The following is a 25616-nucleotide window of genomic DNA, read 5'->3' as shown; positions in this document are numbered from 1 at the left end:
TGGTTTACAAGACTCTATGTTGCTAGTTTACTGGGAACAATGATTTGAGTACCTAGCCTGGTATTAATTGACCCAAAGTGTTCCTGAGAGCAGACTGGAGACCCAGGAAGGCTGGGGGTCTGATTCAGTGTCGCACTGAGCACCCACCAGCTGAAGTTGTGATTACCTACCCCATCATCTACACCATGTAACACTGTTTTACCTGTCAGTAAATAGCAAAACTCATTGAAGGAGAGTCAGTTTATCACATTTTAGAAACTTAACTCAGGTTAACTACCTAATACAATTCTAACTTTAGTAGTTACACCAGTATGTGCCCAGTTTGTCTTTGTTACTTACTATAAGGTCTAGACTAAGGAATGTGTAATTTCAGAACTGAGAAATCAAGGTCATTTTTTAGCCAAAAGGAGAAGAACTCAAAATTATTTCAAATTAGGGGATCAAAATTTGTGACAATTCTTCCTCATACATGGAATCAAGTGTTCTGAACATGTTAGCACATTTTGAGGTTCTTAATGCTAATTGATTTTTTATTGGGCTGTTTGAGTCACTGCTTAGGTGTATTTGAACCTTCTCTTCCCCACACCCCCAAAACATTTTTTTTTTTTTTTTGGTATGCGGGCCTCTCACTGTTGTGACCTCTCCTGTTGCAGGGCACAGGCTCCGGACGCGCAGGCTCAGCGGCCATGGCTCACGGGCCCAGTCGCTCTGCGGCATGTGGGATCTTCCCGGACCGGGGCACGAACCCGTGTCCCCTGCATCGGCAGGCAGACTCTCAACCACTGCGCCACCAGGGAAGCCCCCACCAAAACATTTTTATTGCTTTATTATTTAATAACAGTACTTTCTGCTTTTTAAATTGTCTTATCCCGGGACTTCCCTGGTGGCACAGTGGTTAAGAATCTGCCTGCTAATGCAGGGGACACAGGTTTGAGCCCCGGTCCGGGAAGATCCCACATGCTGCAGAGCAACTAAGCCCGTGTGCCACAACTACGGAGCCTGTGCTCTAGAGCCCACGAGCCACAACTACTGAGCCCATGTGCCACAACTACTGGAGCCCGCACGCATAGAGCCCGTGCTCCGCAACAAGAGAAGCCACCACAATGAGAAGCCCACGCACCACAACGAAGAGTAGACCCTGCTCGCCACAACTAGAGAAAAGCCCGTACGCAGCAATGAAGACCCAACACAGCCAAAAATAAATTAGTTTTTAAAAAATTCTAAAAAAAAAAAATTGTCTTATCCCTAATAGTGCTAGTTAATGCTTAAGGTAAATCCAAATTTAAAATAATATCAATGAAGTAATATATAAATTTTATTTCCAGAGCTCATTAAAACTGCTTTAAATCTAAATCACAACATATTAGAATATTTATAATTACTCTTTTCATATGGTTCATATGATATATGATTTAAGGGACATTACACCAAGACATAATTAACCTGCTGAAAAAAAGTACAGTAGGAATATAATTATAGCATGTAGATAATTAAAATAATAATAATTGAAGAAATTTGAATTGTAAACTGAAAAAATTTAATCTGGCTTTACTAGTATATCTAATAGATAGTGTTTAAAATATTCTAACTACAGGGCTTCCCTGGTGGCGCAGTGGTTGAGCGTCCGCCTGCCGATGCGGGGGACGCGGGTTCATGCCCTGGTCCGGGAGAATCCCGCATGCTGTGGCATGGCTGGGCCCATGGGCCGTGGCCGCTGGGCCTGCGCGTCTGGAGCCTGTGCTTCGCGGTGGGAGAGGCCACGGCAGTGGGGGGCCTGTGTACCGCAAAAAAAAAAAAAAAAATTCTAACTACAATTTTTAAAGACCACGGTAATACTTAGACTGAACATAATTCACAGTTGGTATTGTAAGCTTGAAGTAAACACACAGCATATGCTAGTTGGCATGCTCTATGAATAAGCTACAGGATGTAAACAAGACCAAAGATGTGGTATTGTCGTAGATTCAACAAGGTTAGCCCTACCAAATGGAGACCGCTTGTATATTACAAAAAGGAAAAGAGAGAGAGAGAGAGAAAGTGAGAGAGAGAGAGTGAAAGGGACAGTCAGGGTTCCTTCTACTTTGTACCAACAACCCTTTACATTGTCTCTCCTATTATGTCACATTTCTTCCTAGTAGTCTTGCTTTGTTCTGTTACATTTACTCCCAAGAACAATCTGAATTGCACTTTGTTTTCTACTTGCAGTTTTGTGATTGTCATAATTGCTGCAAGGGGCTAACCAAAAGCACAGATTTGTCATATATACAGCAGAGTAACATTGTTTGGATTTAATATTGCTCAACTGTAAAAAAAATTCATTGACCCAGCTTTCACCCATTTGTGTCTGTCATTTCCTATGGCTTTAAGGTTGTTTCCATTGTATAAACTGATAACACACTGAAAGCATATTTATTCATCTACTAACTTTTAAGAATAGGTTATCACCATCTACATCACGCTACATCAACATCTATGAAGAATCAATAAACACCTATTTTCTATGCCCAAGTAGACTCTTTAGGGTTGCATTTTTCAGCCATTTTCTTCTATGAGTCATAATAATAATATATAATAGCTAACTTTTTTTAGTTTTTTCTATATCATGTTTTAATTAATTTAATCCTTATTTTAAAACCTTGTAAAAAAAACACGAACAGGACTATTAGTAAGAAATTTAACATAATAGGGGAGACATTAACACAAAGCTGTAGGGACAAAGTAGATAGAATGCCAAAGTCTTTTTTTTTTTTTTTTTTTTTTGGTAAGATGCAGGCAAACAATCTCCATTTGGTAGGACCAACCATATTGAACTTTATATTGATAATATATCTCTGGTCTTATTTACATCCTGTAGTCATGTAGTATGAGGCAGGTACTAGTATTATTGTCTCCTTTCATATTAAGAGTGATTAAGTAACTTTTCTCAGGTTACTTAAGGGATGGTAAGGGGTAGTGCCGGGGTTCAAATCTGGACAGTCTGGCTCCCAAATCCTTGCTGCAAATCACTATATGATGTGGCCTCTGTACCCATGTTTCATAAATTGAAGGCCAGAGCAAAGCAGAATCCCCTCTGAAACTGAACGCATCAGAGGTGCACACATCTCAAAGTATACACCCTCACCTGCCGCTACTCCTAAGAGGCAGATCCCTCAGCAGGCTACAGGTCCACATCCTGTATCAGATTCTGGTCAAGGCCTTTCCTACTCCCCTTATCCCTGTCTCCAGGCTCTTCAGGCAGCATGATGAAGAGAGATATCCATCATGCTCCCTCCTTGGGACTCATTTTCTGAAGGAAGAAGCCATTTCACAAGTAGTTTGTGGTGAAGACAGGATAGAACCAGTCTTCTTCCCAAGATTATAAGATTGAGAATACTCTTTTTTTTTTTTTTTTGGCCGCGCTTCTTGGCTTATGGGATCTTAGCTACCTGACCAGGGATTGAACCTGGACCCTCGGCAGCAAGAGCGTGGAGTCTTAACCACTGGTCCTGGTCCACCAGGGAATTCCCGTCAAGAACACTTCTTTATTACATTCTCAGCTAGCAAGACCCATTTCCGAGCCTCTTGATGTTCTCAGAACTAACCCACTCCTGACACTCAATAACCTCCCCTGGAGTTGCCCTTGGGCTGCCCAGAGCCCCCACTATGACCTTCCACTCAGTATTCTCCTCCATCTTAAAGTTTCATTCTTCAAACGACCTCTCTTTCTGTGGCAGAAAGTGTGAATTATCCCAAATATCTGAATGTCCCTTCTTCCCTAATGACAGAGCTCCCATTTTCTGGCCCCCTTGCAGTTAGTTATGGCCATGTGACTAAGTCTTGCCCATGTGATATGAACACAAATTGTGTGTGCAATTTATAGGAAGTATCCTTAAAGGAAGGTGATGTATCCTTCTTTCCCCCTTTCCTCCTGCCTGCTGGCTGCAATGTAGATTTACTTTCTGGCATGAAGCAGAGCAGAGAGCAAGACAGAGGAGCCTAAGTCTCAAGCCTCATGGAATGCCATGCCAGTATTGGACTGACAACCTTGTGAACTAAAAAGACTTCAGGAACATGATAAAGAAATAAACTCCTCCCTCGTCTACTATTATCTGGAGTATTTTTGTTACTTGCAGGCAACCTTAACCTAACTATTCCCCCTCTTTTTGCTATTAAGCAGAAAGACTTGTGGATTTGTTAATACGAACAGAAGAGTATCCTCTCTATACCGCAGAACTTTGTGAGCTGGTCCCTCCTGATTCAGTGATTATTAAAGAAATTTGGAAAAATCCTCTCTTAAGATAAAAACACGGCTTGCAAGGCCACCAACATGTATAACACTATTTTTGCTTTCAGAGGCTTTCAGAGGTGAATATCATGTAGCTTCTTCTTTTTGTGCCCTTTCCATTTCAAACCCTAATCTCTCAGTTCTGCCAGCTAGATCAGCACCTCTGTCAAGCAGAGCAGAAATTATGTTCCAAGAAAAGCAAAAGAGAAAGTCACAATAATGGTTTTCAAAATATTATCCCATTAAACTACCTGAAGGAAAAAAGTTGTCTTGTTCTCGTGCATTCCTTAAGCCATTTCCCATCTACATAGCCACCAAAATTCATCTTTTTAAAATGACAGATAAATTCGTAGAGACAGAAAATAGATTAGAGGTTACCAGGGCTGGGAGGAGAAGGAAGGGGGAGTCATTGCCTAGTAGGTACAGAGTTCTGCTTGCAGTGATAGAAACTTTTTGGTAATAGATAGCAGTGATAGTTAGACAACATTGTGAATATAATTAATGTCACTGAGTTGTACCTTAAAAACAGTTAAAATGGCAGGTTTTATGTTATATATATTTTACCACAATAAAAATAAATAAACCAACAAATAAACGAAATGCCAGAAAAAATGTCCATTAAGCGAGTAGAGCATCATGCCCACCCCTAAAGCTTCCTATGTCTCCTCCTACACTACTCCTCCTCCTACACTACTCCTCCTCCTACACTACTCCTTTTTAGTTTGCTTTCTAATTTTTATGTATACCTTTGGAGGTTAAAGAATGTGCCTGAGACATGCTGCAGTGGTAACCAGCTTGTTTTGTTTGCTCAGCTGAATAGCTGTACATAAAAGCACTTTTCTTAGTACATGGTTTCTCCCATGTATATTTAATAATGTGGGGGTAGGAGAAGTGACTTAGCCACGCACACCAAGATTCCTTTTACAGAGAGAGACTTTATTTGAGCAGAGCTCTGAGATGAAAGGGAACCAGAGCTGGGGAAGGCACCACTTCAGCTATTCCATACAGCAAAGGAGAGAGAGGGAACACCTGAATTACATTTGAGCCTGTCAAACCCACCTCCTTGATTAACTTACAAAGAATTTTCCTTCTAGAATTGTATATAATTTTTTTTTAATTTATTTTTGGCTGCATTGGGTCTTCATTGCTAGACGCGGGCTTTCTCTAGTTGGGGCGAGAAGGGGCTACTCTTCGTTGCAGTAAGGGGGCTTCTCATTGCAGTGGCTTCTCTTGTTGTGGAGCACGGGCTCTAGGCACGCAGGTCAGTAGTTGTGGCTCGTGGGCTCTAGAGCACAGGCTCAGTAGTTGTGGTGCACGGGCTTAGTTGCTCCTTGGCATGTGGGATCTTACCGGACCAGGGCTCAAACCTGTGTCCCCTGCATTGGCAGGCAGATTCTTAACCACTGTGCCACCAGGGAAGTCCCAGGATTGTATACAATTTTACATAGTTGTAGGATTAGCAGAATCTCCTTCATATTTTTGTCTCCTGGAAAGATTTATCTAAATCAAGAAACCCAAAGCTCCTTATTTAGGAGAACTAAAGCATATTTTTAAAAAGTTCATGGCTGGAAGCAAATGACACTACATTAACTAAGGCAATGATGGTAGAAGGACCAGAGGAACCAGAAGAAAGGGAAATATGAGGAAATTAAAAGCAACAAATAAAGTAAACATATTCTAAAATCTAAGTGGGGATCTAAGCAAATAGAATGTAAAGAGGTTGGGGATTATTGACAAAACAGGCAATCCTGAATGACTTTTCCATCCTTTAAGCCTTCACAGAGAATTATTTAAATATCCTCCATCAACGTCTTGAGTATTACTATATTCACAGCAACATGAAAGTATTTGTCCTTGCTTCTACAAGGAAGGATATTTCATAACTGCCACTCAGGGTAATTGAATCTTCTCTACCTTTTACATGTTCAATGTGATAAGACTGTAGCCAGGGCCAGAGATAGGTAGCAGAATAGGAATAGCTATTATGGTGTGACTTGTTGAATGAGCCACTGTCGAAAATCAAATTCCTCCACTGACTTGCCTCAGTGGCCCAAATTCCCACCCTTTGAAAATGTTTGCTTTGAGTCAAGGTATTATTGTCACAAGAAATTTTCTTAAAATATAACTCTCTCATAATCCAAAGCCATGGGACTCATTTGTCAATGTGAGCTCAGAAGGCCATGAGGAATAAGGCACAGGACAGCTAAGTTTCTGTGTGCGGAGGGACCCATGGTCTGCTCTCTCCGGGTCTCAGTCAGAGGTCTCTCATCACGATACACATTAACATGCTTTTCTAATTTAATAGCCCATATTTCTACTGATGAGTATCTCCCTTCAATTTTAATCATATTCATCCTCATTCTTCCTACAAAAATAAGCAGGCAGTTCTTAATTTACAAACAAGCAGTTCTTAATTTACAAATATAGTAATTTCAGCCTCCCGCTGCCAATAAATTCTGAAAAACAGTGGAGCTTTTGGTGAATCTGGGGCTCTGAGGAAAGCAAGAGAAGGCTGCTCTGGTCAAGATGAGCCTAGGCTGGCTGAGTCCAAGGACAATCCCACTGGCCTACCTATATAGAGGCCACTTTCTCCCTCTCCTCCTCCCCAAATCTTTTCCACATATTGCCTAAAATCCACTATAGAGTTTGCTTTGATTAATAAAATTCAAGTGTACCTGAGAGAGAGTTCAAGTAAGCTGTTTAAGACTAATGGGAGCATGACGAAAAGTACACAGACGCCAAATTGGAGGCAATTCAAATATCAAAAGGAATAATGACTGCAATTAATTATAAAACATTTAATAAATAAAAAACCCATGGTAATGTGATTATATAAGAGGATGTCCTTGTTTTTAGGTTATGCAGGTTATATTAGGGGAAAAGTGTCATGATATTTGCAATGCATTTCTGTACAGATAGATGAAGAGTAAATGACAGATGGTTATCAATTGTTGAACCTAGTTGGTGGGTATAAAGGTGATTTTTGTACAATTCTTTCAACTTTTCAGTATTTTTTTTTCTATAATAAAAAGATTGGGAGAAAGTAGCCCTGAGAAAAATTAAAGGTCTGTCAGTCAATTCGGGTGTTAATCTCATTTCTTTCAATCAGATGACTTTCTTCCAAAAGCTGAGACCAACTGTATGATGGCAACATCCCCCCTCCAAAAAAAATTCTTTTTCTTACAGTCTTACACTTCATACTATTTTCATTTTGTGTGTGCACTGACCTTTCTCAGCCACATAGAAGCCAGGTTGCTGCGTGTTGTTTAAATTAAAATAAATCAAAATTAGGGTGGTACGGGTAGTGGTGGTATTGGTAAGCTTGAGAAATAAAGATAAAACCGAGGGCTGGCCAGTGATAGCTACCAAGATATCACAGTAAGAAATGCCAGATCCAAGTTGTTACTTGGGGCACTCCAGTTGCATGAAAGTAATCCTGTGCTGGGGAACCTGTCCACCAAAATTAAGTCCATCTTCTTTCTAGGGCTCCCATCTCTCCTTCCTCTCACTCCATCTGCCTACTTCCTTCCTAACATTTGACTCCCGTTTCATGCTGAGATTCCTCCCAGATCCATTCAAAACTCTGTGACTTGCTCCCAGGACTGGAGCTGACAATTCACCCTCAGCTTCTCCAGTTCTGAGCCCCTCTTGCCCTAGGATTGCAATTCTACCTACCATTCATGTAGGATAGGATATGAATTTCATTAACCAGACATCAATACCCCATGCTTGAGGGTTCTCAGGCATGTATACCATTCACATTTTTCCCAGGGAAAGTGGTCACTCCAGGGAGAACAATGGGTACACTTCACAAAGTTCCTCCAGAGGTTCCATACCTCAGTGTTAACAAAACCTTATGGGAGGGAGGAGGAAATGAAAGAGGGAAGGCTCCAAAAGGAAGCAGGGACAGTACTGAAAAAGAGAATCAATGTTCTTAATAAAGACAAGAGAGGAGAACACCAAAAGGAGGGATAGGCAGCAATGTCAATCCCTGGGTTAGGGAGGTGTTAATGGACTGCATGCTTGTGTCTCCCCAGAATTCATTTGCTGAGATCCTAATCCCAATGTGGTGGGCCTTTAGGAGGTAATTAGGTCATGAAGGTAAAGTCCCCATAATAGGATTAGTGTCCTTATAAAGAAGAAACACAAGAGCTAGTGCTCATGCTCTCACTGGTTCTCTCTCTCTCTCTCTCCCTCTCTCTGCCGTATGAAGACACAGTGAGAAGACAGCCATCTGCAAACCAGGAAGAGGGCTCTCACCAGAATCTGATCATGCTAGCATCCTGATAGGCCTCCCAGCCTCTCGAACTGTGACAAATAAATGTTTGTTTTTTAGTTCACTCAGTCAATGGTATTTTGTTAAAGAGCCTGAAATGACTAAAACAGGAGGATTAACATTGAGAATAGGGAAATTAATTTGACAGCTAGATAGTCTTTTGTGACTTTGGAGAAAGAATTTCCATAAACTGGGGCAGAAACTAGATTCTGAACACATACGAAATGAGTGGCTGATGAGCAAGTGGAGGTAGGTCACAAAATGAAAAATGAATAAATCATCCAAAAGAGACTGAGAGCCTGCTCTAGACAGGGCACGACACTAGGCACCAGGGCCAGCATCAAGGTTGTACAGGGCCCTGCGTTCATAAGGGTCCTGGCTTGGCTTAATGCTCAGGTGTCACTGTCTCGAAATTTTTAATAATTTTTGAGGAAGGGGCCCTGTATTTTCATTTTGCACTAGGCCCACAAATTATACAGTAGGTCCTGCAGAGCACTGAAGGGGACCCAAAAATTTCATTTATTGTTCATTCAGTTATTTATTCAACAACAAATAAATGAATTGCTTACTATGAGCCATCCAGTCTCTGGAGACATGATGAAAAAAGGTAGCGAACATGACAGATGCACGACGGAAAATCTTTTAAGAAAGTGTTACTTCCAAGAATATTAAAATGTAAATACAGCTATGACATGACATTCTACCTCATCTCCTTAGTTGTAGGGGCTATATGGCCCTGGTCAATCTATTCAACTTCCTAAGCCCTAGTTTACTCACCTAAAAAAAATGACAGTAATAATAAGGCCTACTCCTAAGGTTGTTATGGGAATTAAGTGAGATCAAGAACATAAGGTGCTTACAACAGTGCAAGGTACAGGGTAAGTGTTCAATAATGTGAGTGACCATGATGCATTTCCAGCAGCCAGCATCTCCTGGCACATAGTAAGAGTTCAATAAATGACTGGTTTGGTAAGTGGGTGGTAAAAAGGAAATTTCAGATCAATCTAGATAGTTTTGTATGTTCTGTAATGAAACAGATATGGCTATGTATACCCATTTATATATACTTAAGGCTTTGATTAGGCCTAGAAGAGAATGTAAAAGCGTATGTACCAAGTTACATTGACTGCAGTCAAATCTGTGTAATAGGATTTGGGGGGAGAGATGTTTGTTTTGTTTTGTGTTTTACTTCATATACTCATTTAAAAACCAAGAATTTAGAAAAATAAAGCTATTAGCATGTTCTGAATATAGTGGCAGATAACAAAGCTTATAGTATATTACAATTCCTCCCTTCTAAGAATTACCCTCCTCCTGTCCAAAATATTTTCAGTCAGTTTCTCTTTTCTTTCTTTCAGTTCTGACTCTGTCATATTTGCTCTTAATTTTGGGGAAAAAATCACCTCCTTGACCTGTAAAACAGCTTCCTCATTCATAAAATGAGGCACATAATACAGACAGAGCTTCCCAACTGGTGGACTTTGGTGTGCTGGTGTCCTGAATGTAAGTGAGAAATTGACCCCTCCTGCATAAGGCAGTTGAGAGCAGTTGGGGGCAGCCAGAGCCCTTTGGGCTACTACCTCTGGCCATGAGCAGCCTTGTTTAGGTCTCCTCAGGCACCTGTGCAGAGCAGTCTGAGGTGTATGCCAAAGAAGCAACCAGCACTTACAGTTCTGCTGTCTGCATACGGCCAAGGAGATGCCACATCTGGCATCTATCTGCAAAGCACCCCACTGTCTGTCATGGACCAAAGATCCTGGAGCCAATGCAGGAGACCCATGGGGCACAGCACACAGCCTCAGGGGTAATCTGTCAGGGGATGAGACAGGAGCCTTGGCAGAGTGTAGTTTTCTGGTGGGCTCAGCTCCAGGCAATGCCTTTAATATCTGTCTAAACATATACTGGCCATCTCTATCCCTTTGCAGCAGTACACTCTTTGAATAGTGCCCAGGCTAGCTATTGACAAAGCATGCGTGTTCTGAAAGCTAGAGTTTCAATGTGGAAATCTTGATATAAAAATATACTAAAGGGCTTCCCTGGTGGCACAGTGGTTGAGAGTCCGCCTGCCGATGCAGGGGACACGGGTTCGTGCCCCGGTCCGGGAGGATCCCACATGCCGCGGAGCGGCTGGGCCCGTGAGCCATGGCCGCTGAGCCTGCGCGTCCGGAGCCTGTGCTCCGCAACGGGAGAGGCCACAACAGTGAGAGGCCCGCGTACCGCAAAAAAAAAAAAGAAAACTAAAAATGGACTATTGGGATTGAAATTCATTTGCATTATCTTATGAAATTGCAACATTACATTTGTCAATAAACTAAAAGGAAGAGTTGTAAGAATTGTTATTCTTTAAATATAATTACAATTGTACTTTTTTTTTTTTTTTTTTTTTTTTTGCGGTACGCGGGCCTCTCACTGTTGTGGTCTCTCCCGTTGCGGAGCACAGGCTCCGGACGCGCAGGCTCAGCGGCCATGGCTCACGGGCCCAGCCGCTCCGCGGCATGTGGGATCCTCCCGGACCGGGGCACGAACCCGTGTTCCCTGCATCGGCAGGCGGATTCTCAACCACTGCGCCACCAGGGAAGCCCCCAACTGTACATTTGAACGGTTGTATAAAATGGTTTTAAATATTTTATCACCCACTCTGACTCTTAGGTGATCAGAGTCCCTCACTGATAATTACTATTCAGAATATGAGTTTATCATTAAAAAGTCTAGATCAGAAACTGAATAAAGCCATTTCAACCATAAAATCTAATATCAAAGTATATTCACAGGAACAAATTCAAGTCGATTATTAAAACGTGGAAATTTTTTATTTGAAAGTTTTATCCAAATTCAATTTTTAATATCTTCCCTAATACACTGTATTTTACTTTATCATAATTATTTAATTTAAAGAAAATGTGATACTTTTTTTTTTTTTACCATCATTTAGATGCCTCTAAATCTCTTCTTTTATGTAACCTAGTGTGCTGTACAAAAATTAGCATTTTCTGGGACTCCCCTGGTGGCGAAGTGGTTAAGAATCCACCTGCTAATGCAGGGGACACGGGTTCAATCCCTGGTCCGGGAAGATCCCACATGCCGCGGAGCAACTAAGCTTGTGCGCCACAGCTACTGAGCCCATGCGTCACAACTACTGAAGCCCGCGTACCTAGAGCCCGTGCTTGGCAACAAGAGAAGCCACTGCAATGAGAAGCCCGCGCACAAAACGAAGAGTAGCCCCCGCTCGCCGCAACTAGAGAAAGCCTGTGCACAGCAACGTAGACCCAACACAGCCGAAAACAAATATATAAAATAAATTTATTTTTAAAAAATTAGCATTTTCTCTGGATGTTGTGATGTGAAGGAAGTTGAGAGGCCCTGATAGAGATTATTCATAAACTCAGTCTGCCACCCCATCCCACCCTAGGACCCTTGTCCTCTGCTTCCTACCCCATTTACTCTCTGTCTCTCACATTTCAAAAACAGCCAGGGTTACAAGGATAGAAAACAGCCAAGGGTCAAGTCTGTGTCCAACAGGGTCAAGAACTCAAACAGGGATATTTGTACGAGATAACATGTGGCCCTGGAGCTGGAGAGGAGGCTTAGACAAAAGCATAAAAAATAGCTAATGTCTAAAAACTACAGAATCTGTGTGAACAACATATCTGGGAGGAATCCACATTTTACTGTAGGACAAAGGACTTGAACAAATGGACTGACATACTGTGTTCCTGGATGGAAGTACTTAGTATCCCATCCCCCACCATTTCTCAAATTAATATGAAAACTTCATATAATTCAAAGAAAGAATAACAAAAGTTATTGATTAGAAATAACTTGGTTAGAAAACACCTAGACAAACATGCCCTAAAGTGAAGCCAAGTGATCAGTTTTCTTGCAGTTTCTCATAGGTACCTTGGTTTGAATACCATCTCCCTAAGGTCTTTAACGTCACGTTTTTCTACATACTCAGAAGTGACCAAGTTATTCAAGACTATTTCATAGTAATCAAACTCACAAAGCTTTTACATATGAACGAGATACTAAGGGTAGAAATTTTCCCAATATCTCAAGTACTATTGTTGGCTATCAGGAGTACCTGATAAGCAGAATACGTAACAATTTGCTTCTGATAATAGAATCAGAGCAACCAGAGGAGGGTTACTTTGCTTGGAGGGTTGCTTTCATCCAAGATACAGTAAGGCCTGGTGACTGGTTTCTGCCCCAGAACAGAGTACCTTTTGTTCGTGTCTCCCAAATCAAACACTGTTCCACTTGGGCAATGCTAGATAAACATCAACAAACTGTTATTCTTTGTGCTAATTTTTTTCCCCAAACTCTGAGCTGACCATTCCCCAATGGTTAACAAACTGCTTTTCAAACAACTTAGAATATAACTGATTAGATTTCTAATCTTTCCAAGGGAAGGCCTGATCAATTCTAAACGAGATGCTCATATGGATTGCTACATTAAAATACAGGGCATTTCTTAGCATGGTAGGGGAGACCTGTCAACTGTGGTCACTTTTACCAGCACCTTTGCTTCAATACGGATCCATAGTTTATTACCTTATAGCTGTCATGGGTGTTGGAGATCACCAAATCTTATCCCCATTTTCATTAAAAAAAAAATCCTAAAACTAAAGCTCAGTACGGTCAAATGACTTAAAGTCACTTGGGAGGCCAAGAATGAATTAGATCAACTCTTTGATCTTTTTTGTTTTACTTCACAAGTGAAAATAATTAGGTAAAAATCACTCGCGAATAGGGAGTATATCTGGTGGTCTTACTTTTAGCAATCTTGTAAATCATTCCTTAAATCCAGTCCACGAGAACAGTTCCTTCAGCTCTTTCCACAGTAACTAGAAGTGAAAGAAAATAGTGCCGACAGATTTCTTGAGATATCAGTGAGTACCTAATTAACTGACCTCGACCAGTCTTGCCTCAGCTCATTAAGGGTGAAGTTCCAGTGTTTCAGCCGCGTTTTGAGGCCTTTCCAAGATGCCCATGATTCACATATGTCCGTGTCAGGGATATTCAGTGCGAGCCCTCACAGTGGGCATCCCAGTCACGGACACCGGGCCCTGCCATTTGGAAACGTGCGAGGAGACGCCGAGGGGCCGAGAGGGCTTTCTTACAACCCTAAAGTACAAGAAGGGAAAATGTGGTTTTACTCAGGCTTGTGAATGAAATGAATTCGATAATGGAGACCGAAAGACCCACGTGGGGGAGGGGAAAGAAGCGCGAGAAGAAAGGGAAACAGGCCTTTTTCTCCGGTGACGCGCGGTCACGAGGCATTCTCCCGACGTGGGCGCCGACCATTGGCAAAAGCCTAGCTGACGTCCTTGCAGCCGCCCGGGCGCGAACGGCGGCAAGGGCGGTGCCGCACTGTAAATTAGCGAGGCGCGCGCGCTCCCGGGGCTTGCCACGCCCCCGTCCTCTGCCCACCAACCCGCTCGTCCAGTCCCTCTTCGCGCCCAGCTGGCCACGCCCCTTCCCAACTCGCCCCTCCCCCATCAGGCCGGCGGCGCGCGAAAAGCGCGTCACGTGACGGCTAGCCCCGCCTCTTCCTCTCGGTCCCATATTGAACTCGAGTTGGAAGAGGCGAGTCCGGTCTCAAAATGGAGGTAAAACCGCCGCCCGGCCGCCCCCAGCCCGACTCCGGCCGTCGCCGCCGCCGCCGGGGGGAGGAGGTATTAGGGGGAGAGCGGGGGGTTGCTGGGTAGTGGCCGGCAAGGGGGGCCGGACTCGGTGGGAGTGGGGAGGCCGGGTGGACTGGGTCGGCCCTCCCGCGCTCTGCGTTGAGACGGGCGGCGGGAGGGGGAGGGGAGCGGGCCTCGGAGGCCTCCTTGGGGCTTCTCGCCAGCCTTGCCGTCTCCTTGGGCTGCACAAGTGGCCCCTTGGAGGCGCGGTGTGGCTGGGGAGACCTCGGGAGGGGAGCTGGCCCGCCGGCCGCGCGGCCTCCCATTCTAGGCCGAGGGCGGCATGGCGGGCCTCGGCGGGAGCGGTTGGGAGGAGGCGGTGGGGGATGGGAGGGGACGAGCAGGCACATCCGGGCGAGCGAGCAGGCGGGCGGCGGCCACATTGACATTGATCCGCTGCCGCGTTACGAAATGGCGCATTGGCACGCAATGGCCGCCGCCTGGCTCCGCCGCCGGGAGAGAGAGCGTGGGATTGGAAGGCAGAGGGAGGAGGCGGCCCAGCAGAGAATGCCGCAAACGGTCTCGAAGCTTGGGGCCTAGTGCTTTCAGTGATGTTCTACCAACGCGTTTCCAGGCCTTACAGACGGCTAAGGAGAATTTTCCGTCCCGTTCTTTTCCTCGCAGCACTGGGTTGAAAATATTTTTTTTTTTAACTTTGCTGTTTTAAAGTACTTATTGATCTGCCGTTTTTGCTAAAGTCCTTACATAGCTTCGTTCCATGTGGGTGAAGTGCCCCATCTCATAATTAGAGTGTGGATGTAAAATAGGAAGTTGAAATTTTTCCACCTTCGTTTTTCCTATTCTGATGGGTCGGCTCAGGTTGTACTTTCTTGTAATTTTGTTTCAGAGGACTGCAACCAGAGTCGAATTTTTCATTTGTTTGGGATAATTTCATGTGGGTTATTTCTTTTTCTCAACCTTGTGTATTGTTAATTAGATGTATTTAACCGGGACTTGAAAAGATGAGACTAAGTGAATAAATGCTTTAGGCTGTTAATCATTTAACATTTTTTCGTGGCATGTGACAGTCTCTTCATATTAAATGCCTTAACGTCTCTACTTTTAGAAGACACAGGAAGATCTTAGAATGTAAATGTGAGTGCCTCTATTTAAGGACTTTGGATGAAAGTTATCTTCATGCATATATGTGTTAAGTGGTAGTTATGTGAATTGTTAAAGAACTAGTTAAATTGTAAAACAATTCAGGCCATATCTTAATTTTTTTAAATCTCAATTTCTTTTTTACTGTGTTCCTTTCTTGTCAGACAATATACATAACGTAAGTCCAAACTGCCCTTTTTTTGACCCAGTAAAATGTTGGTTTTGACATTTTTGGCATGTGGTACAAATGCAAATAGAAAATTTTTACGTGGCTGGTTTTTTCCATAGTTTTTTTTTGGGGGAAATGCTGGTTTAGCCTTTTATTGAGAAACACTTATTTTCACCTTTTTATTTTCTTGAAGTGGTGAACACCTTTTTATTTGCTTGAAAGTGGTGAATTTCTCCACTCTTAAGTTGTAGTTCACAGTCTTGTGGTTTATAATGATGTGCTTGTGGGGGTGTAGACTAAGGAGGGAAGACGAGAGAAGAAATGGCATAGATGAAACACTGCATTTACAACACTTCTGGTTTCTTAGAAATTGGTTTCTCAGTAGCCACTTCTAAAATAATCTGTCCCCAGACACTTGTAGTTGTAGCTCAAAATTTCGGGACTTTTGATTCTGGAATTCTCTTGGGCTTCAATTTAGTTTTTAAGTGATGTTGGCATTTCAGAGTCTGGTTATAGGTTTTCTTGGTCCCTTTAATCAGTTGATGTGTGTGATCCTCCTCCAGATTTTAGAGAAAGTGTTAATGGTACAGGAATTTGATGTTAAAGTTTATTTGTAGGAGATTAAAAGGCTTGTGCATCTTTGCATTTACCTACTAAACGAAATAATTAAAATATATTGGTTTGTTTCCTCAGGGCCATGATCCAAAGGAACCAGAACAGTTGAGAAAACTGTTTATTGGTGGTCTGAGCTTTGAAACTACAGATGATAGCTTAAGAGAACATTTTGAGAAATGGGGCACACTTACAGATTGTGTGGTAAGTTATTAAGGGAACAAAAGGTTCTTGAAAGAGGGCAGAGGACCTGTGGAGGTGTGTTTCAGTGCTTTAAAATTTTTGTTTTGTAGGTGATGAGAGACCCCCAAACAAAACGTTCCAGGGGCTTTGGTTTTGTTACTTACTCTTGTGTTGAAGAGGTGGATGCAGCAATGTGTGCTCGACCACACAAGGTTGATGGGCGTGTAGTGGAACCAAAGAGAGCTGTTTCTAGAGAGGTATGTTAATAATACAATGTTGTGTGACATGTGAAATTGTTGCAAATCTTTTGAGGTTTTTTTTTTTAACTTACATATTTTTTATTTGTAGGATTCTGTAAAGCCTGGTGCCCATCTAACAGTGAAGAAAATTTTTGTTGGTGGTATTAAAGAAGATACAGAAGAATATAATTTGAGAGACTACTTTGAAAAGTATGGCAAGATTGAAACCATAGAAGTTATGGAAGACAGGCAGAGTGGAAAAAAGAGAGGATTTGCTTTTGTAACTTTTGATGATCATGATACCGTTGATAAAATTGTTGGTAAGTAGCAGTTTCTCAGAACTTGAATGAGAAAGCAGAAATGGCTTCTTTGCTTTCTACTAAACTTGCTAAATTGCTTATAACTTTTGTATTGTGCACAATGATAGCATATAAAGTGTATGGTTTAGTTTTCATGAAGTGACTATACCTGTGTAACCAGCACCTGGATCAAGAAATAAATGTTACTAACATCCCAGAACACTCCCTTATCACCACTCAAAGTCACTACCTTTTTGATGATGTTTTAATAAGTTATATAGTGATAAAGGATATCATTTATGTGTGCTTTTCCAAACATCAAATAACTTTTGTTTGTTTGTTTGATTAAACAAAATTTAGTTCAGAAATACCACACTATTAATGGGCATAATTGTGAAGTGAAAAAGGCCCTTTCTAAACAAGAAATGCAATCTGCTGGATCACAAAGAGGTGAGTAGTACCATATATACATACAAAATAGAGATGAGTGATGTTTGTAAGGTTCTTAAAGAACTTTCCTGCCTGTATTGAAGGTCGTGGAGGTGGATCTGGCAACTTTATGGGTCGTGGAGGAAACTTTGGAGGTGGTGGAGGTAACTTTGGCCGTGGTGGAAACTTTGGTGGAAGAGGTAGGACCGTTACCTTATTTCTAAGAACATGTCTACCTAAGTGTTATTGGTAAACTGAATATATTGATTTAATTCACACTTTGCTTTTTTTCAGGAGGCTATGGTGGTGGAGGTGGTGGCAGCAGAGGTAGTTACGGAGGAGGTGATGGTGGATATAATGGATTTGGAGGCGACGGTAAGTTTTTTAATGTTTGATATTTTGATTTTGTTTCTATACTTTATGAAGAATGAAAGTGTTTGTTTACATTTTTCTAATTTAAAACTTGTGTGGCTTGACCATTAAAGTATGCTTTTAAACTAATATAGAAAACTAGACCTTAAAGTCCTGAAGATTTAACATTACCTGGTTCTTTTTGGCTGATAAGGTTTATTGTACTAGCAGTTGAGGTGGAATTATTGGTCTCAGGAGACGGTTCACTATTTTCCTTAGTGAGATTTTTAAAAATTGAGACAACTTTTTAATGTTAAAAGATTTAAGCATTCATCTTAATTGTTCCTAGCCCAGATTCTTGCTGTTCTATTAGCCAGGTATTACCAGGCTTTAGAGTGTTAAATCAATTCATTGACCTGTTTTCTGGGGGCTTAAAAGTACAGTAAACTAGCATTCAATAACTTGATCCTCTGTACATTTATATTTTTGTCTGACAACCGAATTTGTTGTTCTAGGTGGTAACTATGGCGGTGGTCCTGGTTACAGTAGTAGAGGAGGCTATGGTGGTGGTGGACCAGGATATGGAAACCAAGGTGGTGGATATGGTGGCGGTGGTGGAGGATATGATGGTTACAATGAAGGAGGAAATTTTGGAGGTGGTAGACTTTCACTTGTTTTGAATATTCAATAGTTTTTATAGTTTCTTACGGGTGTTTAAAAACATGTTAAAACAGCATTTGGTCAAATTTGATGTTTTATAATAGAAAATACTCAAATGGTGGGAAATTAAACTGTTCTTATTTTGCTGGCAATTTAGTAAATTGGCCAAGTGTATTCAACTCTTATTTTTGTATTGAAATGGACATTTATCAGTAATATTTGTTGCCTGAATTTTAGTTAACTCTAGGTACTTTTAAGCTGGACAGATGGGAACTGTAAATTGAATATGCAGACATGTTGAAATGAATCGGGTGTCATCTGGAGTCTAGGTGACAAAAATACTTTGAGTCTTAATATGTCAGGTGCGTTGCAGACTCTTAAGCAGGTCTGCATCATTATTCCACGATGCTATAAAGAACTTTGTTATGAATGCACTGAGTTTTGTTGAACTGTATTGATATATCGACAAGTTTTTCTTAACAGTCAACTTGAAATGCTTTTTTGTCATTGATTTAAAAGTTATATGGTATCAGAATTGGGAATCAAACATAATTTTGATGCTGTTTAGTGGTACGAAGGAGAGAATGTGCTAGGGTGTAATATCTAATATAAACAAAATACGGTAGCTGTCTAAATACGTAGTCTTTTGAGCCATGTTTCACTTCTTGTTTTTCCTCTCCTGCCTATGTCTGAGGCCTGCTAGTGGGCCTCTATAGTGAAAAGAGTTTGGTAGCTCTGTAAAATCTCTTTTCAAAGTGTTGTGTGTAAGTGTCAGAGCACATGCTGCCACGATTGTCAAAAGATGATGAGTACATATATTTAAAAAAAATAAACTGTGTAGGTCAGCCACAAATAAAACCTTTGTAATTTCAGGTAACTATGGTGGTGGTGGGAGCTATAATGATTTTGGAAATTATAGTGGACAACAGCAATCAAATTATGGACCCATGAAGGGGGGCAGTTTTGGTGGAAGAAGCTCGGGAAGTCCCTATGGTGGTAAATAATTCTTTTTTCCTGTCAAAATTTTTCATAGCCTTTTAAATTAAAAATTCATGTGTTTCTTTAAAATCTTTGTGTGTATGTTTCTAGGTGGTTATGGATCTGGTGGTGGAAGTGGTGGATATGGTAGCAGAAGGTTCTAAAAACTCAGAAGAAAAGGGTAGGTATCTTTAAATTTTTATCATGATGATAAAGAATATGTGGAACTGTTCACTGAGTGTAATAATTTTTTTATCCTGTATTATTCAACAGGCTACAGTTCTTAGCAGGAGAGAGAGCGAGGAGTTGTCAGGAAAGCTGCAGGTTACTTTGAGACAGTCGTCCCAAATGCATTAGAGGAACTGTAAAAATCTGCCACAGAAGGAACGATGATCCATAGTCAGAAAAGTTACTGCAGCTTAAACAGGAAACCCTTCTTGTTCAGGACTGTCATAGCCACAGTTTGCAAAAAGTGCAGCTATTGATTAATGCAATGTAGTGTCAATTAGATGTACATTCCTGAGGTCTTTTATCTGTTGTAGCTTTGTCTTTTTCTTTTTCTTTTCATTACATCAGGTATATTGCCCTGTAAATTGTGGTAGTGGTACCAGGAATAAAAAATTAAGGAATTTTTAACTTTTCAATATTTGTGTAGTTCAGTTTTTCTACATTTTAGTACAGAAACTTTAACAAAATGCAGTTTTGAAGGTGTTTCCTTGTGAGTTAACAAGTAAAGAAGATCATTGTTAATTACTATTTTGTATGAATTTTGCTAAAGTTAACTGTAAAGAAACACCTGCTGACTTGCAGTTTAAGGGGATCTATTCTCCCCATTTCCAAACCATGAAATGAATGGGCTCTGACATGTGGAGAGAATAGATATTTGTATGTTTGCAATGTGTGTTTTAGATAATAGAATTGGGTATTTAAATTAGCATATTTGTGAATTTAATAGCATTAAGATTTACTTCAAATGAAAAATCTCAAAATTCCTATTTGGTTTTTGTGCATTTTCTTTCAAAATGTAATCATATGATTTTAGTGTGTTAGCTTTGCTGAGCGTCCTAGCTGTGTTTAGAACATCTCCATTCTACATTCACCTTGGTCACATGTGAACTGCTGCCATAGTTTTATTTGGGTGTAGAGAATGTCTCCTGCCCTCTGTTTAAATTCTGGAAAGGGATAGTGAATGTTTTCCGTTTCCTCCTACCTTAAGAAACATTCTTAAAATCTTCAAAATACAGGACCACTAAGCCTGCTCTATCTGAGCGAATTAGTGGCTACCTTTTTTTTTTTTTCCTTTTTAAAGCACAAGAGGCCCATAAATCTTCAGTTATTTTCCTTGGTTTAATATATATTTTTTTGATACAAGCTCTCAGAGCAAGAGAATAAAAATCATGCATTGTTGAACCCTTGCTGGCATGCTTTTTTGTTTGTACCCTCTGCATTTTACTGGATGAAACCAAGGATAGTCTAGATATAATCATCCCAAGTGACTACTGCAGTAGAAGTGTAGCACAGTTGCTTAGTACAAACAAGCTTTTCACTTCCTCAAGACCTGAATTCAAATTTGGATAGTTAGAGTTTGTACTCACTAAAAATCCCAAAGAACACACTGTTATTTCCATGTGTATGCTTGAACCTAAATCATGTTGGTATGAGTTTACAATTTGTTTGGAAGACCCTGGTTGAGAAGAGTCTTAGATAACAAGGTCATATATATATATATATATATATAAACCAATGTCTACTGTTTTGCGCCAGCTAGTGCTTAAAATTTCATTCGAGCCCTAAGTATGTGCCCTGCTGTTATTATTTCTTCGGTAGTTGAACGTTAAATTTGAGATTCTTATTTTTGTTTTAAGAAGTACTAAGCAAAACAAGCAATAAAAGGGGGGATGGGGCGTGCTAGTGTTTGAATATGCTCTCGTTGCTCTAATTCTGTGCCTCTGTGCATTAATATTTGGATGCATGCAATGCCAGCATGGAAATCGGTCTTCACAGACACTGCAGTTTTCCAGAAAACACTCACAAACCAATAAATGTAACAGACAACATTCCATTTGTTAATGGACATATGTGAATAAGCAGTGTAGAAAATAGGCTAATTATTAGAAAATGGTTAAGTCTTTAACAACTTCAAGTGTTGGTTATATAAATGGACACTGTCAATGTTCATAACTTAAACCTGGGTACCTGGTCAAAATAATGCTTGGGAAACATTTTATTAAAATTAAGCTAAATTGTCTCAAGTTCTTTTATTCATATAATAAAGGTTGAAGGAATGGGGGAGATTAACATTTCCTGTTTCTATGTTTGTGAAATTGTTTGACACAACCTTGACAGTATCCTTTAATGGCATATGAGGTTAATTTGTACTGTTAACAAACTTTCTGTGTTCTGGAACTAGTTTAATAGTGAAAATATTGTCAGTAAGTTGATGTTTGCAACCTATAAGCAGGTGAAATCTGTGTATGTGACCTGTTTATAAGTTGTATTAGCTTAGTTCTTGTGAACAGTGTGGAAAAGTTAAGCCATGAGGAGAGCGATTTAACCAGCTTTAAAGGACCTAAGATGTGCTTTTTAAGCACAGTGGATCAAAGACTCACTAAGACAGGACTTCAGCAGCCTTTTGAGTATGGACAAGTCAGCATAAATAAAGAATGACAAGGCAGCAGCAAGAGCTTCAACTACAGAGAAGTGAAGGCATAAGATACTATGGTGATAGTGAGCAACTTTCCAAAAGCTAGTTAAATCTGCTTATTACAACTGAAATATCGAAGAAAGTCTAGCAGGAAGGAGCTCTTCGCCTTTTGGAACACCAATGAGAGATAGTTGGCCACAGTCACTAGGTCTAGCATTTAGACCTGCAAGGAAGGGCAATAAGCATTAGGTAAGGCTTGAATTTGAATTTTTTCACTAATTAAAGAGTAATTTTTTGTAAAGCAAGGTAAGAGTAATTTTTTTGATTTGCAGGTTGAATGAGAACCCTACTTGCCTAAATGAGGAATGTCTTTCCTACCATCTTAAATACGAAGGTTTCTGGCTGGGTAAGGTTTGTAGCTTACACTAAAGCCTGATGACACCATTTGTTTCCCTATAAATTTACATTACATATTTTAAAACTATTAGATACATGGGCAAAATTGTTCAGCTGAAAAGTTTATCTTGGAATCACATCGAACACAGTTTAAACAGTTTTAAAATTTTCCCTGCAGTAACCATGAGTGTTCATCTTGAGTCAGATATATACAATTCATTGTTGGTGTCTTTAGGATAAAGTCAATTTTTGACAAGAGAAAGAGTGACCAGGTTTTTTTTAAAGAATTTTTGTAATAAGCATGACTTGTAACAGAAGCATTACGCTTCCAGTCCTCAATCTAGAGAAAAGAAAATCTTGGAATGAAATTTCCAAACTGTCGGGTCATACAGATATGAAAATGGTCTTTGTTCAAGTGGCCTCATACATAAATAAGTTCTCTCGCATACGACTTCAGGGAATTATTTGGACTAATAGGATAAACTTTTGGTTCTTTTTTAGGTTTCCTTGTGTTTAATCTGTTAATCAGAGGCAGTGGGGGCCTAATTCCACTAAACCTCCTTTTTAAGACAACCTTTCCCAAAGAATAGTTAAAATATTACTCAATTACTACACAAATCAGATGCTGATTGTTCATAAGGGCTATTATTGCTGCCCCAAAAGGGCTTGTTAAAATTTGAGGTTTGATGATAATTCACTTTTTAAAAAAATAACACTTTGGCGGGGACAGGTGGTTAAAATAAAACTAGTTCTAAATTATAAGTAAGTCAAGTTATTTATATACAGGAGCAGTTAGGTTGCCACAGATTTTATTTTCAGAAAATAACTGGTTGGGTCTCTTTCTGTATCTGTCTAAATCAGGACTGAATTTCTACACACCACCATAGAATGAAGTGTTGAATAAGGTAAATCGCCTTTTAATGATAATTTTTCTTTACAACATGGTTTTTAATGAAGCAAACTTCCTAAGATAGGAAATATTTTCTTTTTTAAAGGCATTGTTCTTTTCCAGTCCATCTCATTTCTTTATGAAATAAAGTGATTTTACTTAAATGTAGTTCCACTGTCATTTCTGAAAAATACGATGCTCTTAAGTCATAACACCAGTAAATGAAGGAAGTTATACAAGGGAGAAATGGTCAAGGCAAACCTTAACTCATTTTGTCAAAGCAACTCATAGGTTACAGCTTCCCACACTACATTTCTTCTGAAAAAGCTCATTTTACACTCATGTCCTAAAGAAGAAAAACTATCTGGTAACAAAGACCGTTTGTTAAGGAACTGAACAGTTGAAATACACTTGGTTTTAAGAGTTCGAATATGTAAGTCACCATTTGAAACATTTCTAATTAAATGCCAGTATCTCTTGGAATTCCAGTAATTGATGTCACAAAGTAGTGAGTAGGCATGCTAATGTGCAGGGGTAATGTAAGGATTGTTAGCCTATATAAATACTCAAGATTACTTTTAAATCTCAATGTTTTACTCTGATTTATAAGACTTAAAAGGTGGTCTGTAATGGATTCAAATGTTTCATTTGTAGTATAATGAAATGTTTACAGAAAGAACTTTTTCATTAAAATATTTTTAGAAACGTGTGTGTTGTTTTGTCACTTCACAGTGTTCATGTGACTTAAATGCTGTATAGGTGGACATTACATACTTTACTAGTAAGTAAAAAAACAGGAAACTTGGAATGAGCCTTCACATTATCAGTTGATTTAAAGGATGTAGATTTTATTCAGTGGAAAACATCACACGAGAAGTAGGTGTGGGGAAAAGGCTTATTGCCACTTAAGAATTCTTAAAGGACAATATATGAGATACTTGGGTGATTGGTGAGGAGTTAGTGAACTTTCTTTGGAGAAAAATTGTGGGTAAGGACAATTATGTGAACGGTAATTTGGGAGAATGGTGAAATGAGGGTTCAAAATGTTGGAAGGTACTGCATGTTGGTGCTGCATGTTTTTTGTTTTTGGAGGTACTTGGTTTCTTGAGAAAGGCAATTGAGCATTTTGTGGTGTGAAGGTGGGTCGGGGAAAACTAATAAAATTAAGTAGTAGTAAACTACCGTTACACAGTTTAACCCAAGTGATGTGTCAGAGTTTGACAAATTGAGGGAATTCCCTGGCAGTCCAGTGGTTAGGATTCCATGCTTCCACTTCAGGGAGCCCCGGTTCAATCCCTAGTTGGGGAACTAGGATATTTTGGGCAGCGCACTCCCCAAAAAATTTTGACGAATTTGTGAGGTATGGTCTTGATGTTTTTTTAAAGTTATTTTCATACCACACTTATTTGGGTTCATAGCACTGGTAGCTGTTAATATGTGAAATGCTTTGTGAATTGAAGCCATGTGAGGATTTTAGGATTTTGACACATTTTGCTTGTATTCTATGCAGCTGTGCCTTATAATTCCAGTTTAATGCTTGGATTGTAAAATAACGTTTATTTTCTCAGAGTGAAAATACATTAAATGAAACGGCAAAATGTTCAGGCAACAAGATAAATTTGGAATCTCCCGTGTGCTCATTACAAACTGCAATTAAAATTTTTTTTTGAGGATTAGTGTTTTGCAAAAGCAGGGTCCTGTAAATACATTAGGTTAATTAAACTTGGAACTGAATAAAAAGTACCAAGGGTTGGGGGAAGAGTAAGGTAATAGGTAATATATGTCACTTTTGCTTAATATATTTTCAATCAGGTAATGGCAAGGGTGCATTAAACTGCATTCACCTGGTAGAAGTTAAGTGTGCATGGTACTGAAAGCTAGCTAGGAAATAACGGATTTACCTGTATGTACTATTTTCTAAAATTTACTGGTAATGTGGATAGTGTTATGTATAAGGAAGTGGACAGCTTAATGAGAAATGGTTAAATTTCACTACATCCATGTGTATAGCCATTACAATTAATAAGGGTTTACCACAAAGATGAAAAATTGTATCAGATATCAACTGAAAATTAGAATACACAGAATTTTCATTTCTAAAAATACATTGTATTAGTCTGTTCCACCAACAGAAATATTGAGTAAACTGCATCAAAAGAACTGATAGGTTATTTGGATTTAATCTCAGTTTTCTACTCCGTATCCTCCTTTAGTGTAGGTATCAGCAGAAGTGCAATCAGGATTTCGATTCTGAGGTACCACATTTTGCCTATCAGGAAAAAAAAAAGTTCAGAACTAACACGGTGGTTTGTGACCTTGATCAGGTGGTTTGTGACCTTGATCAGGTGGTTTGGGGTTTCTTTTTTTATGCCGTGCTCCCCTTGGCAGTTTGGTGATGGTAGCAGACCTCTTAGAATTTTTTACACGCGTTAAATATGTTAC

At 39.9% G+C, this 25616-nt stretch overlaps 1 protein-coding gene across 2 annotated transcripts; it reads left to right on the top strand.

The window, feature by feature from the left end:
- Positions 1 to 14068: 14068 nt before the first annotated feature.
- On the top strand, positions 14069 to 23883 carry HNRNPA3 (heterogeneous nuclear ribonucleoprotein A3). Of its 2 annotated transcripts, none has more exons than XM_081242841.1 (11): positions 14069 to 14149; positions 16188 to 16310; positions 16400 to 16546; positions 16638 to 16848; positions 17188 to 17277; positions 17361 to 17456; positions 17551 to 17631; positions 18123 to 18263; positions 19141 to 19263; positions 19357 to 19426; positions 19519 to 23883. In XM_081242841.1, the coding sequence occupies exons 1-10, from the start codon at positions 14144 to 14146 to the stop codon at positions 19407 to 19409; spliced, it is 1071 nt and encodes a 356-aa protein (XP_081098967.1). In that variant the 5' UTR covers positions 14069 to 14143; the 3' UTR covers positions 19410 to 19426; positions 19519 to 23883. The 2 variants fall into 2 exon arrangements, with proteins under 2 accessions (XP_081098967.1, XP_081098966.1); XM_081242840.1 differs by having other exon boundaries at positions 14082 to 14215.
- The last annotated feature ends 1733 nt before the right edge of the window (positions 23884 to 25616 follow it).

This window comes from Mesoplodon bidens, assembly GCF_964165515.1.
Source record: "Mesoplodon bidens genome assembly, chromosome: 8".
Lineage (NCBI taxonomy): Eukaryota > Metazoa > Chordata > Mammalia > Artiodactyla > Ziphiidae > Mesoplodon > Mesoplodon bidens.
The sequence above is the reverse complement of the archived record's forward strand: the minus strand, read 5'-3'. Positions and strand labels throughout refer to the sequence as shown.

What these genes read in the sequence shown, in the direction of transcription:
- HNRNPA3 (XM_081242840.1), top strand. Translation starts at nt 14,144, where the DNA reads ATGGAGGTAAAACCGCCGCCCGGCCGCCCCCAGCCCGACTCCGGCCGT. An exon ending in TAATGGATTTGGAGGCGACG is followed by an intron (nt 17,632 to 18,122) that starts GTAAGTTTTTTA and finishes TTGTTGTTCTAG; the next exon opens with GTGGTAACTATGGCGGTGGT. An exon ending in TGAAGGAGGAAATTTTGGAG is followed by an intron (nt 18,264 to 19,140) that starts GTGGTAGACTTT and finishes TTGTAATTTCAG; the next exon opens with GTAACTATGGTGGTGGTGGG.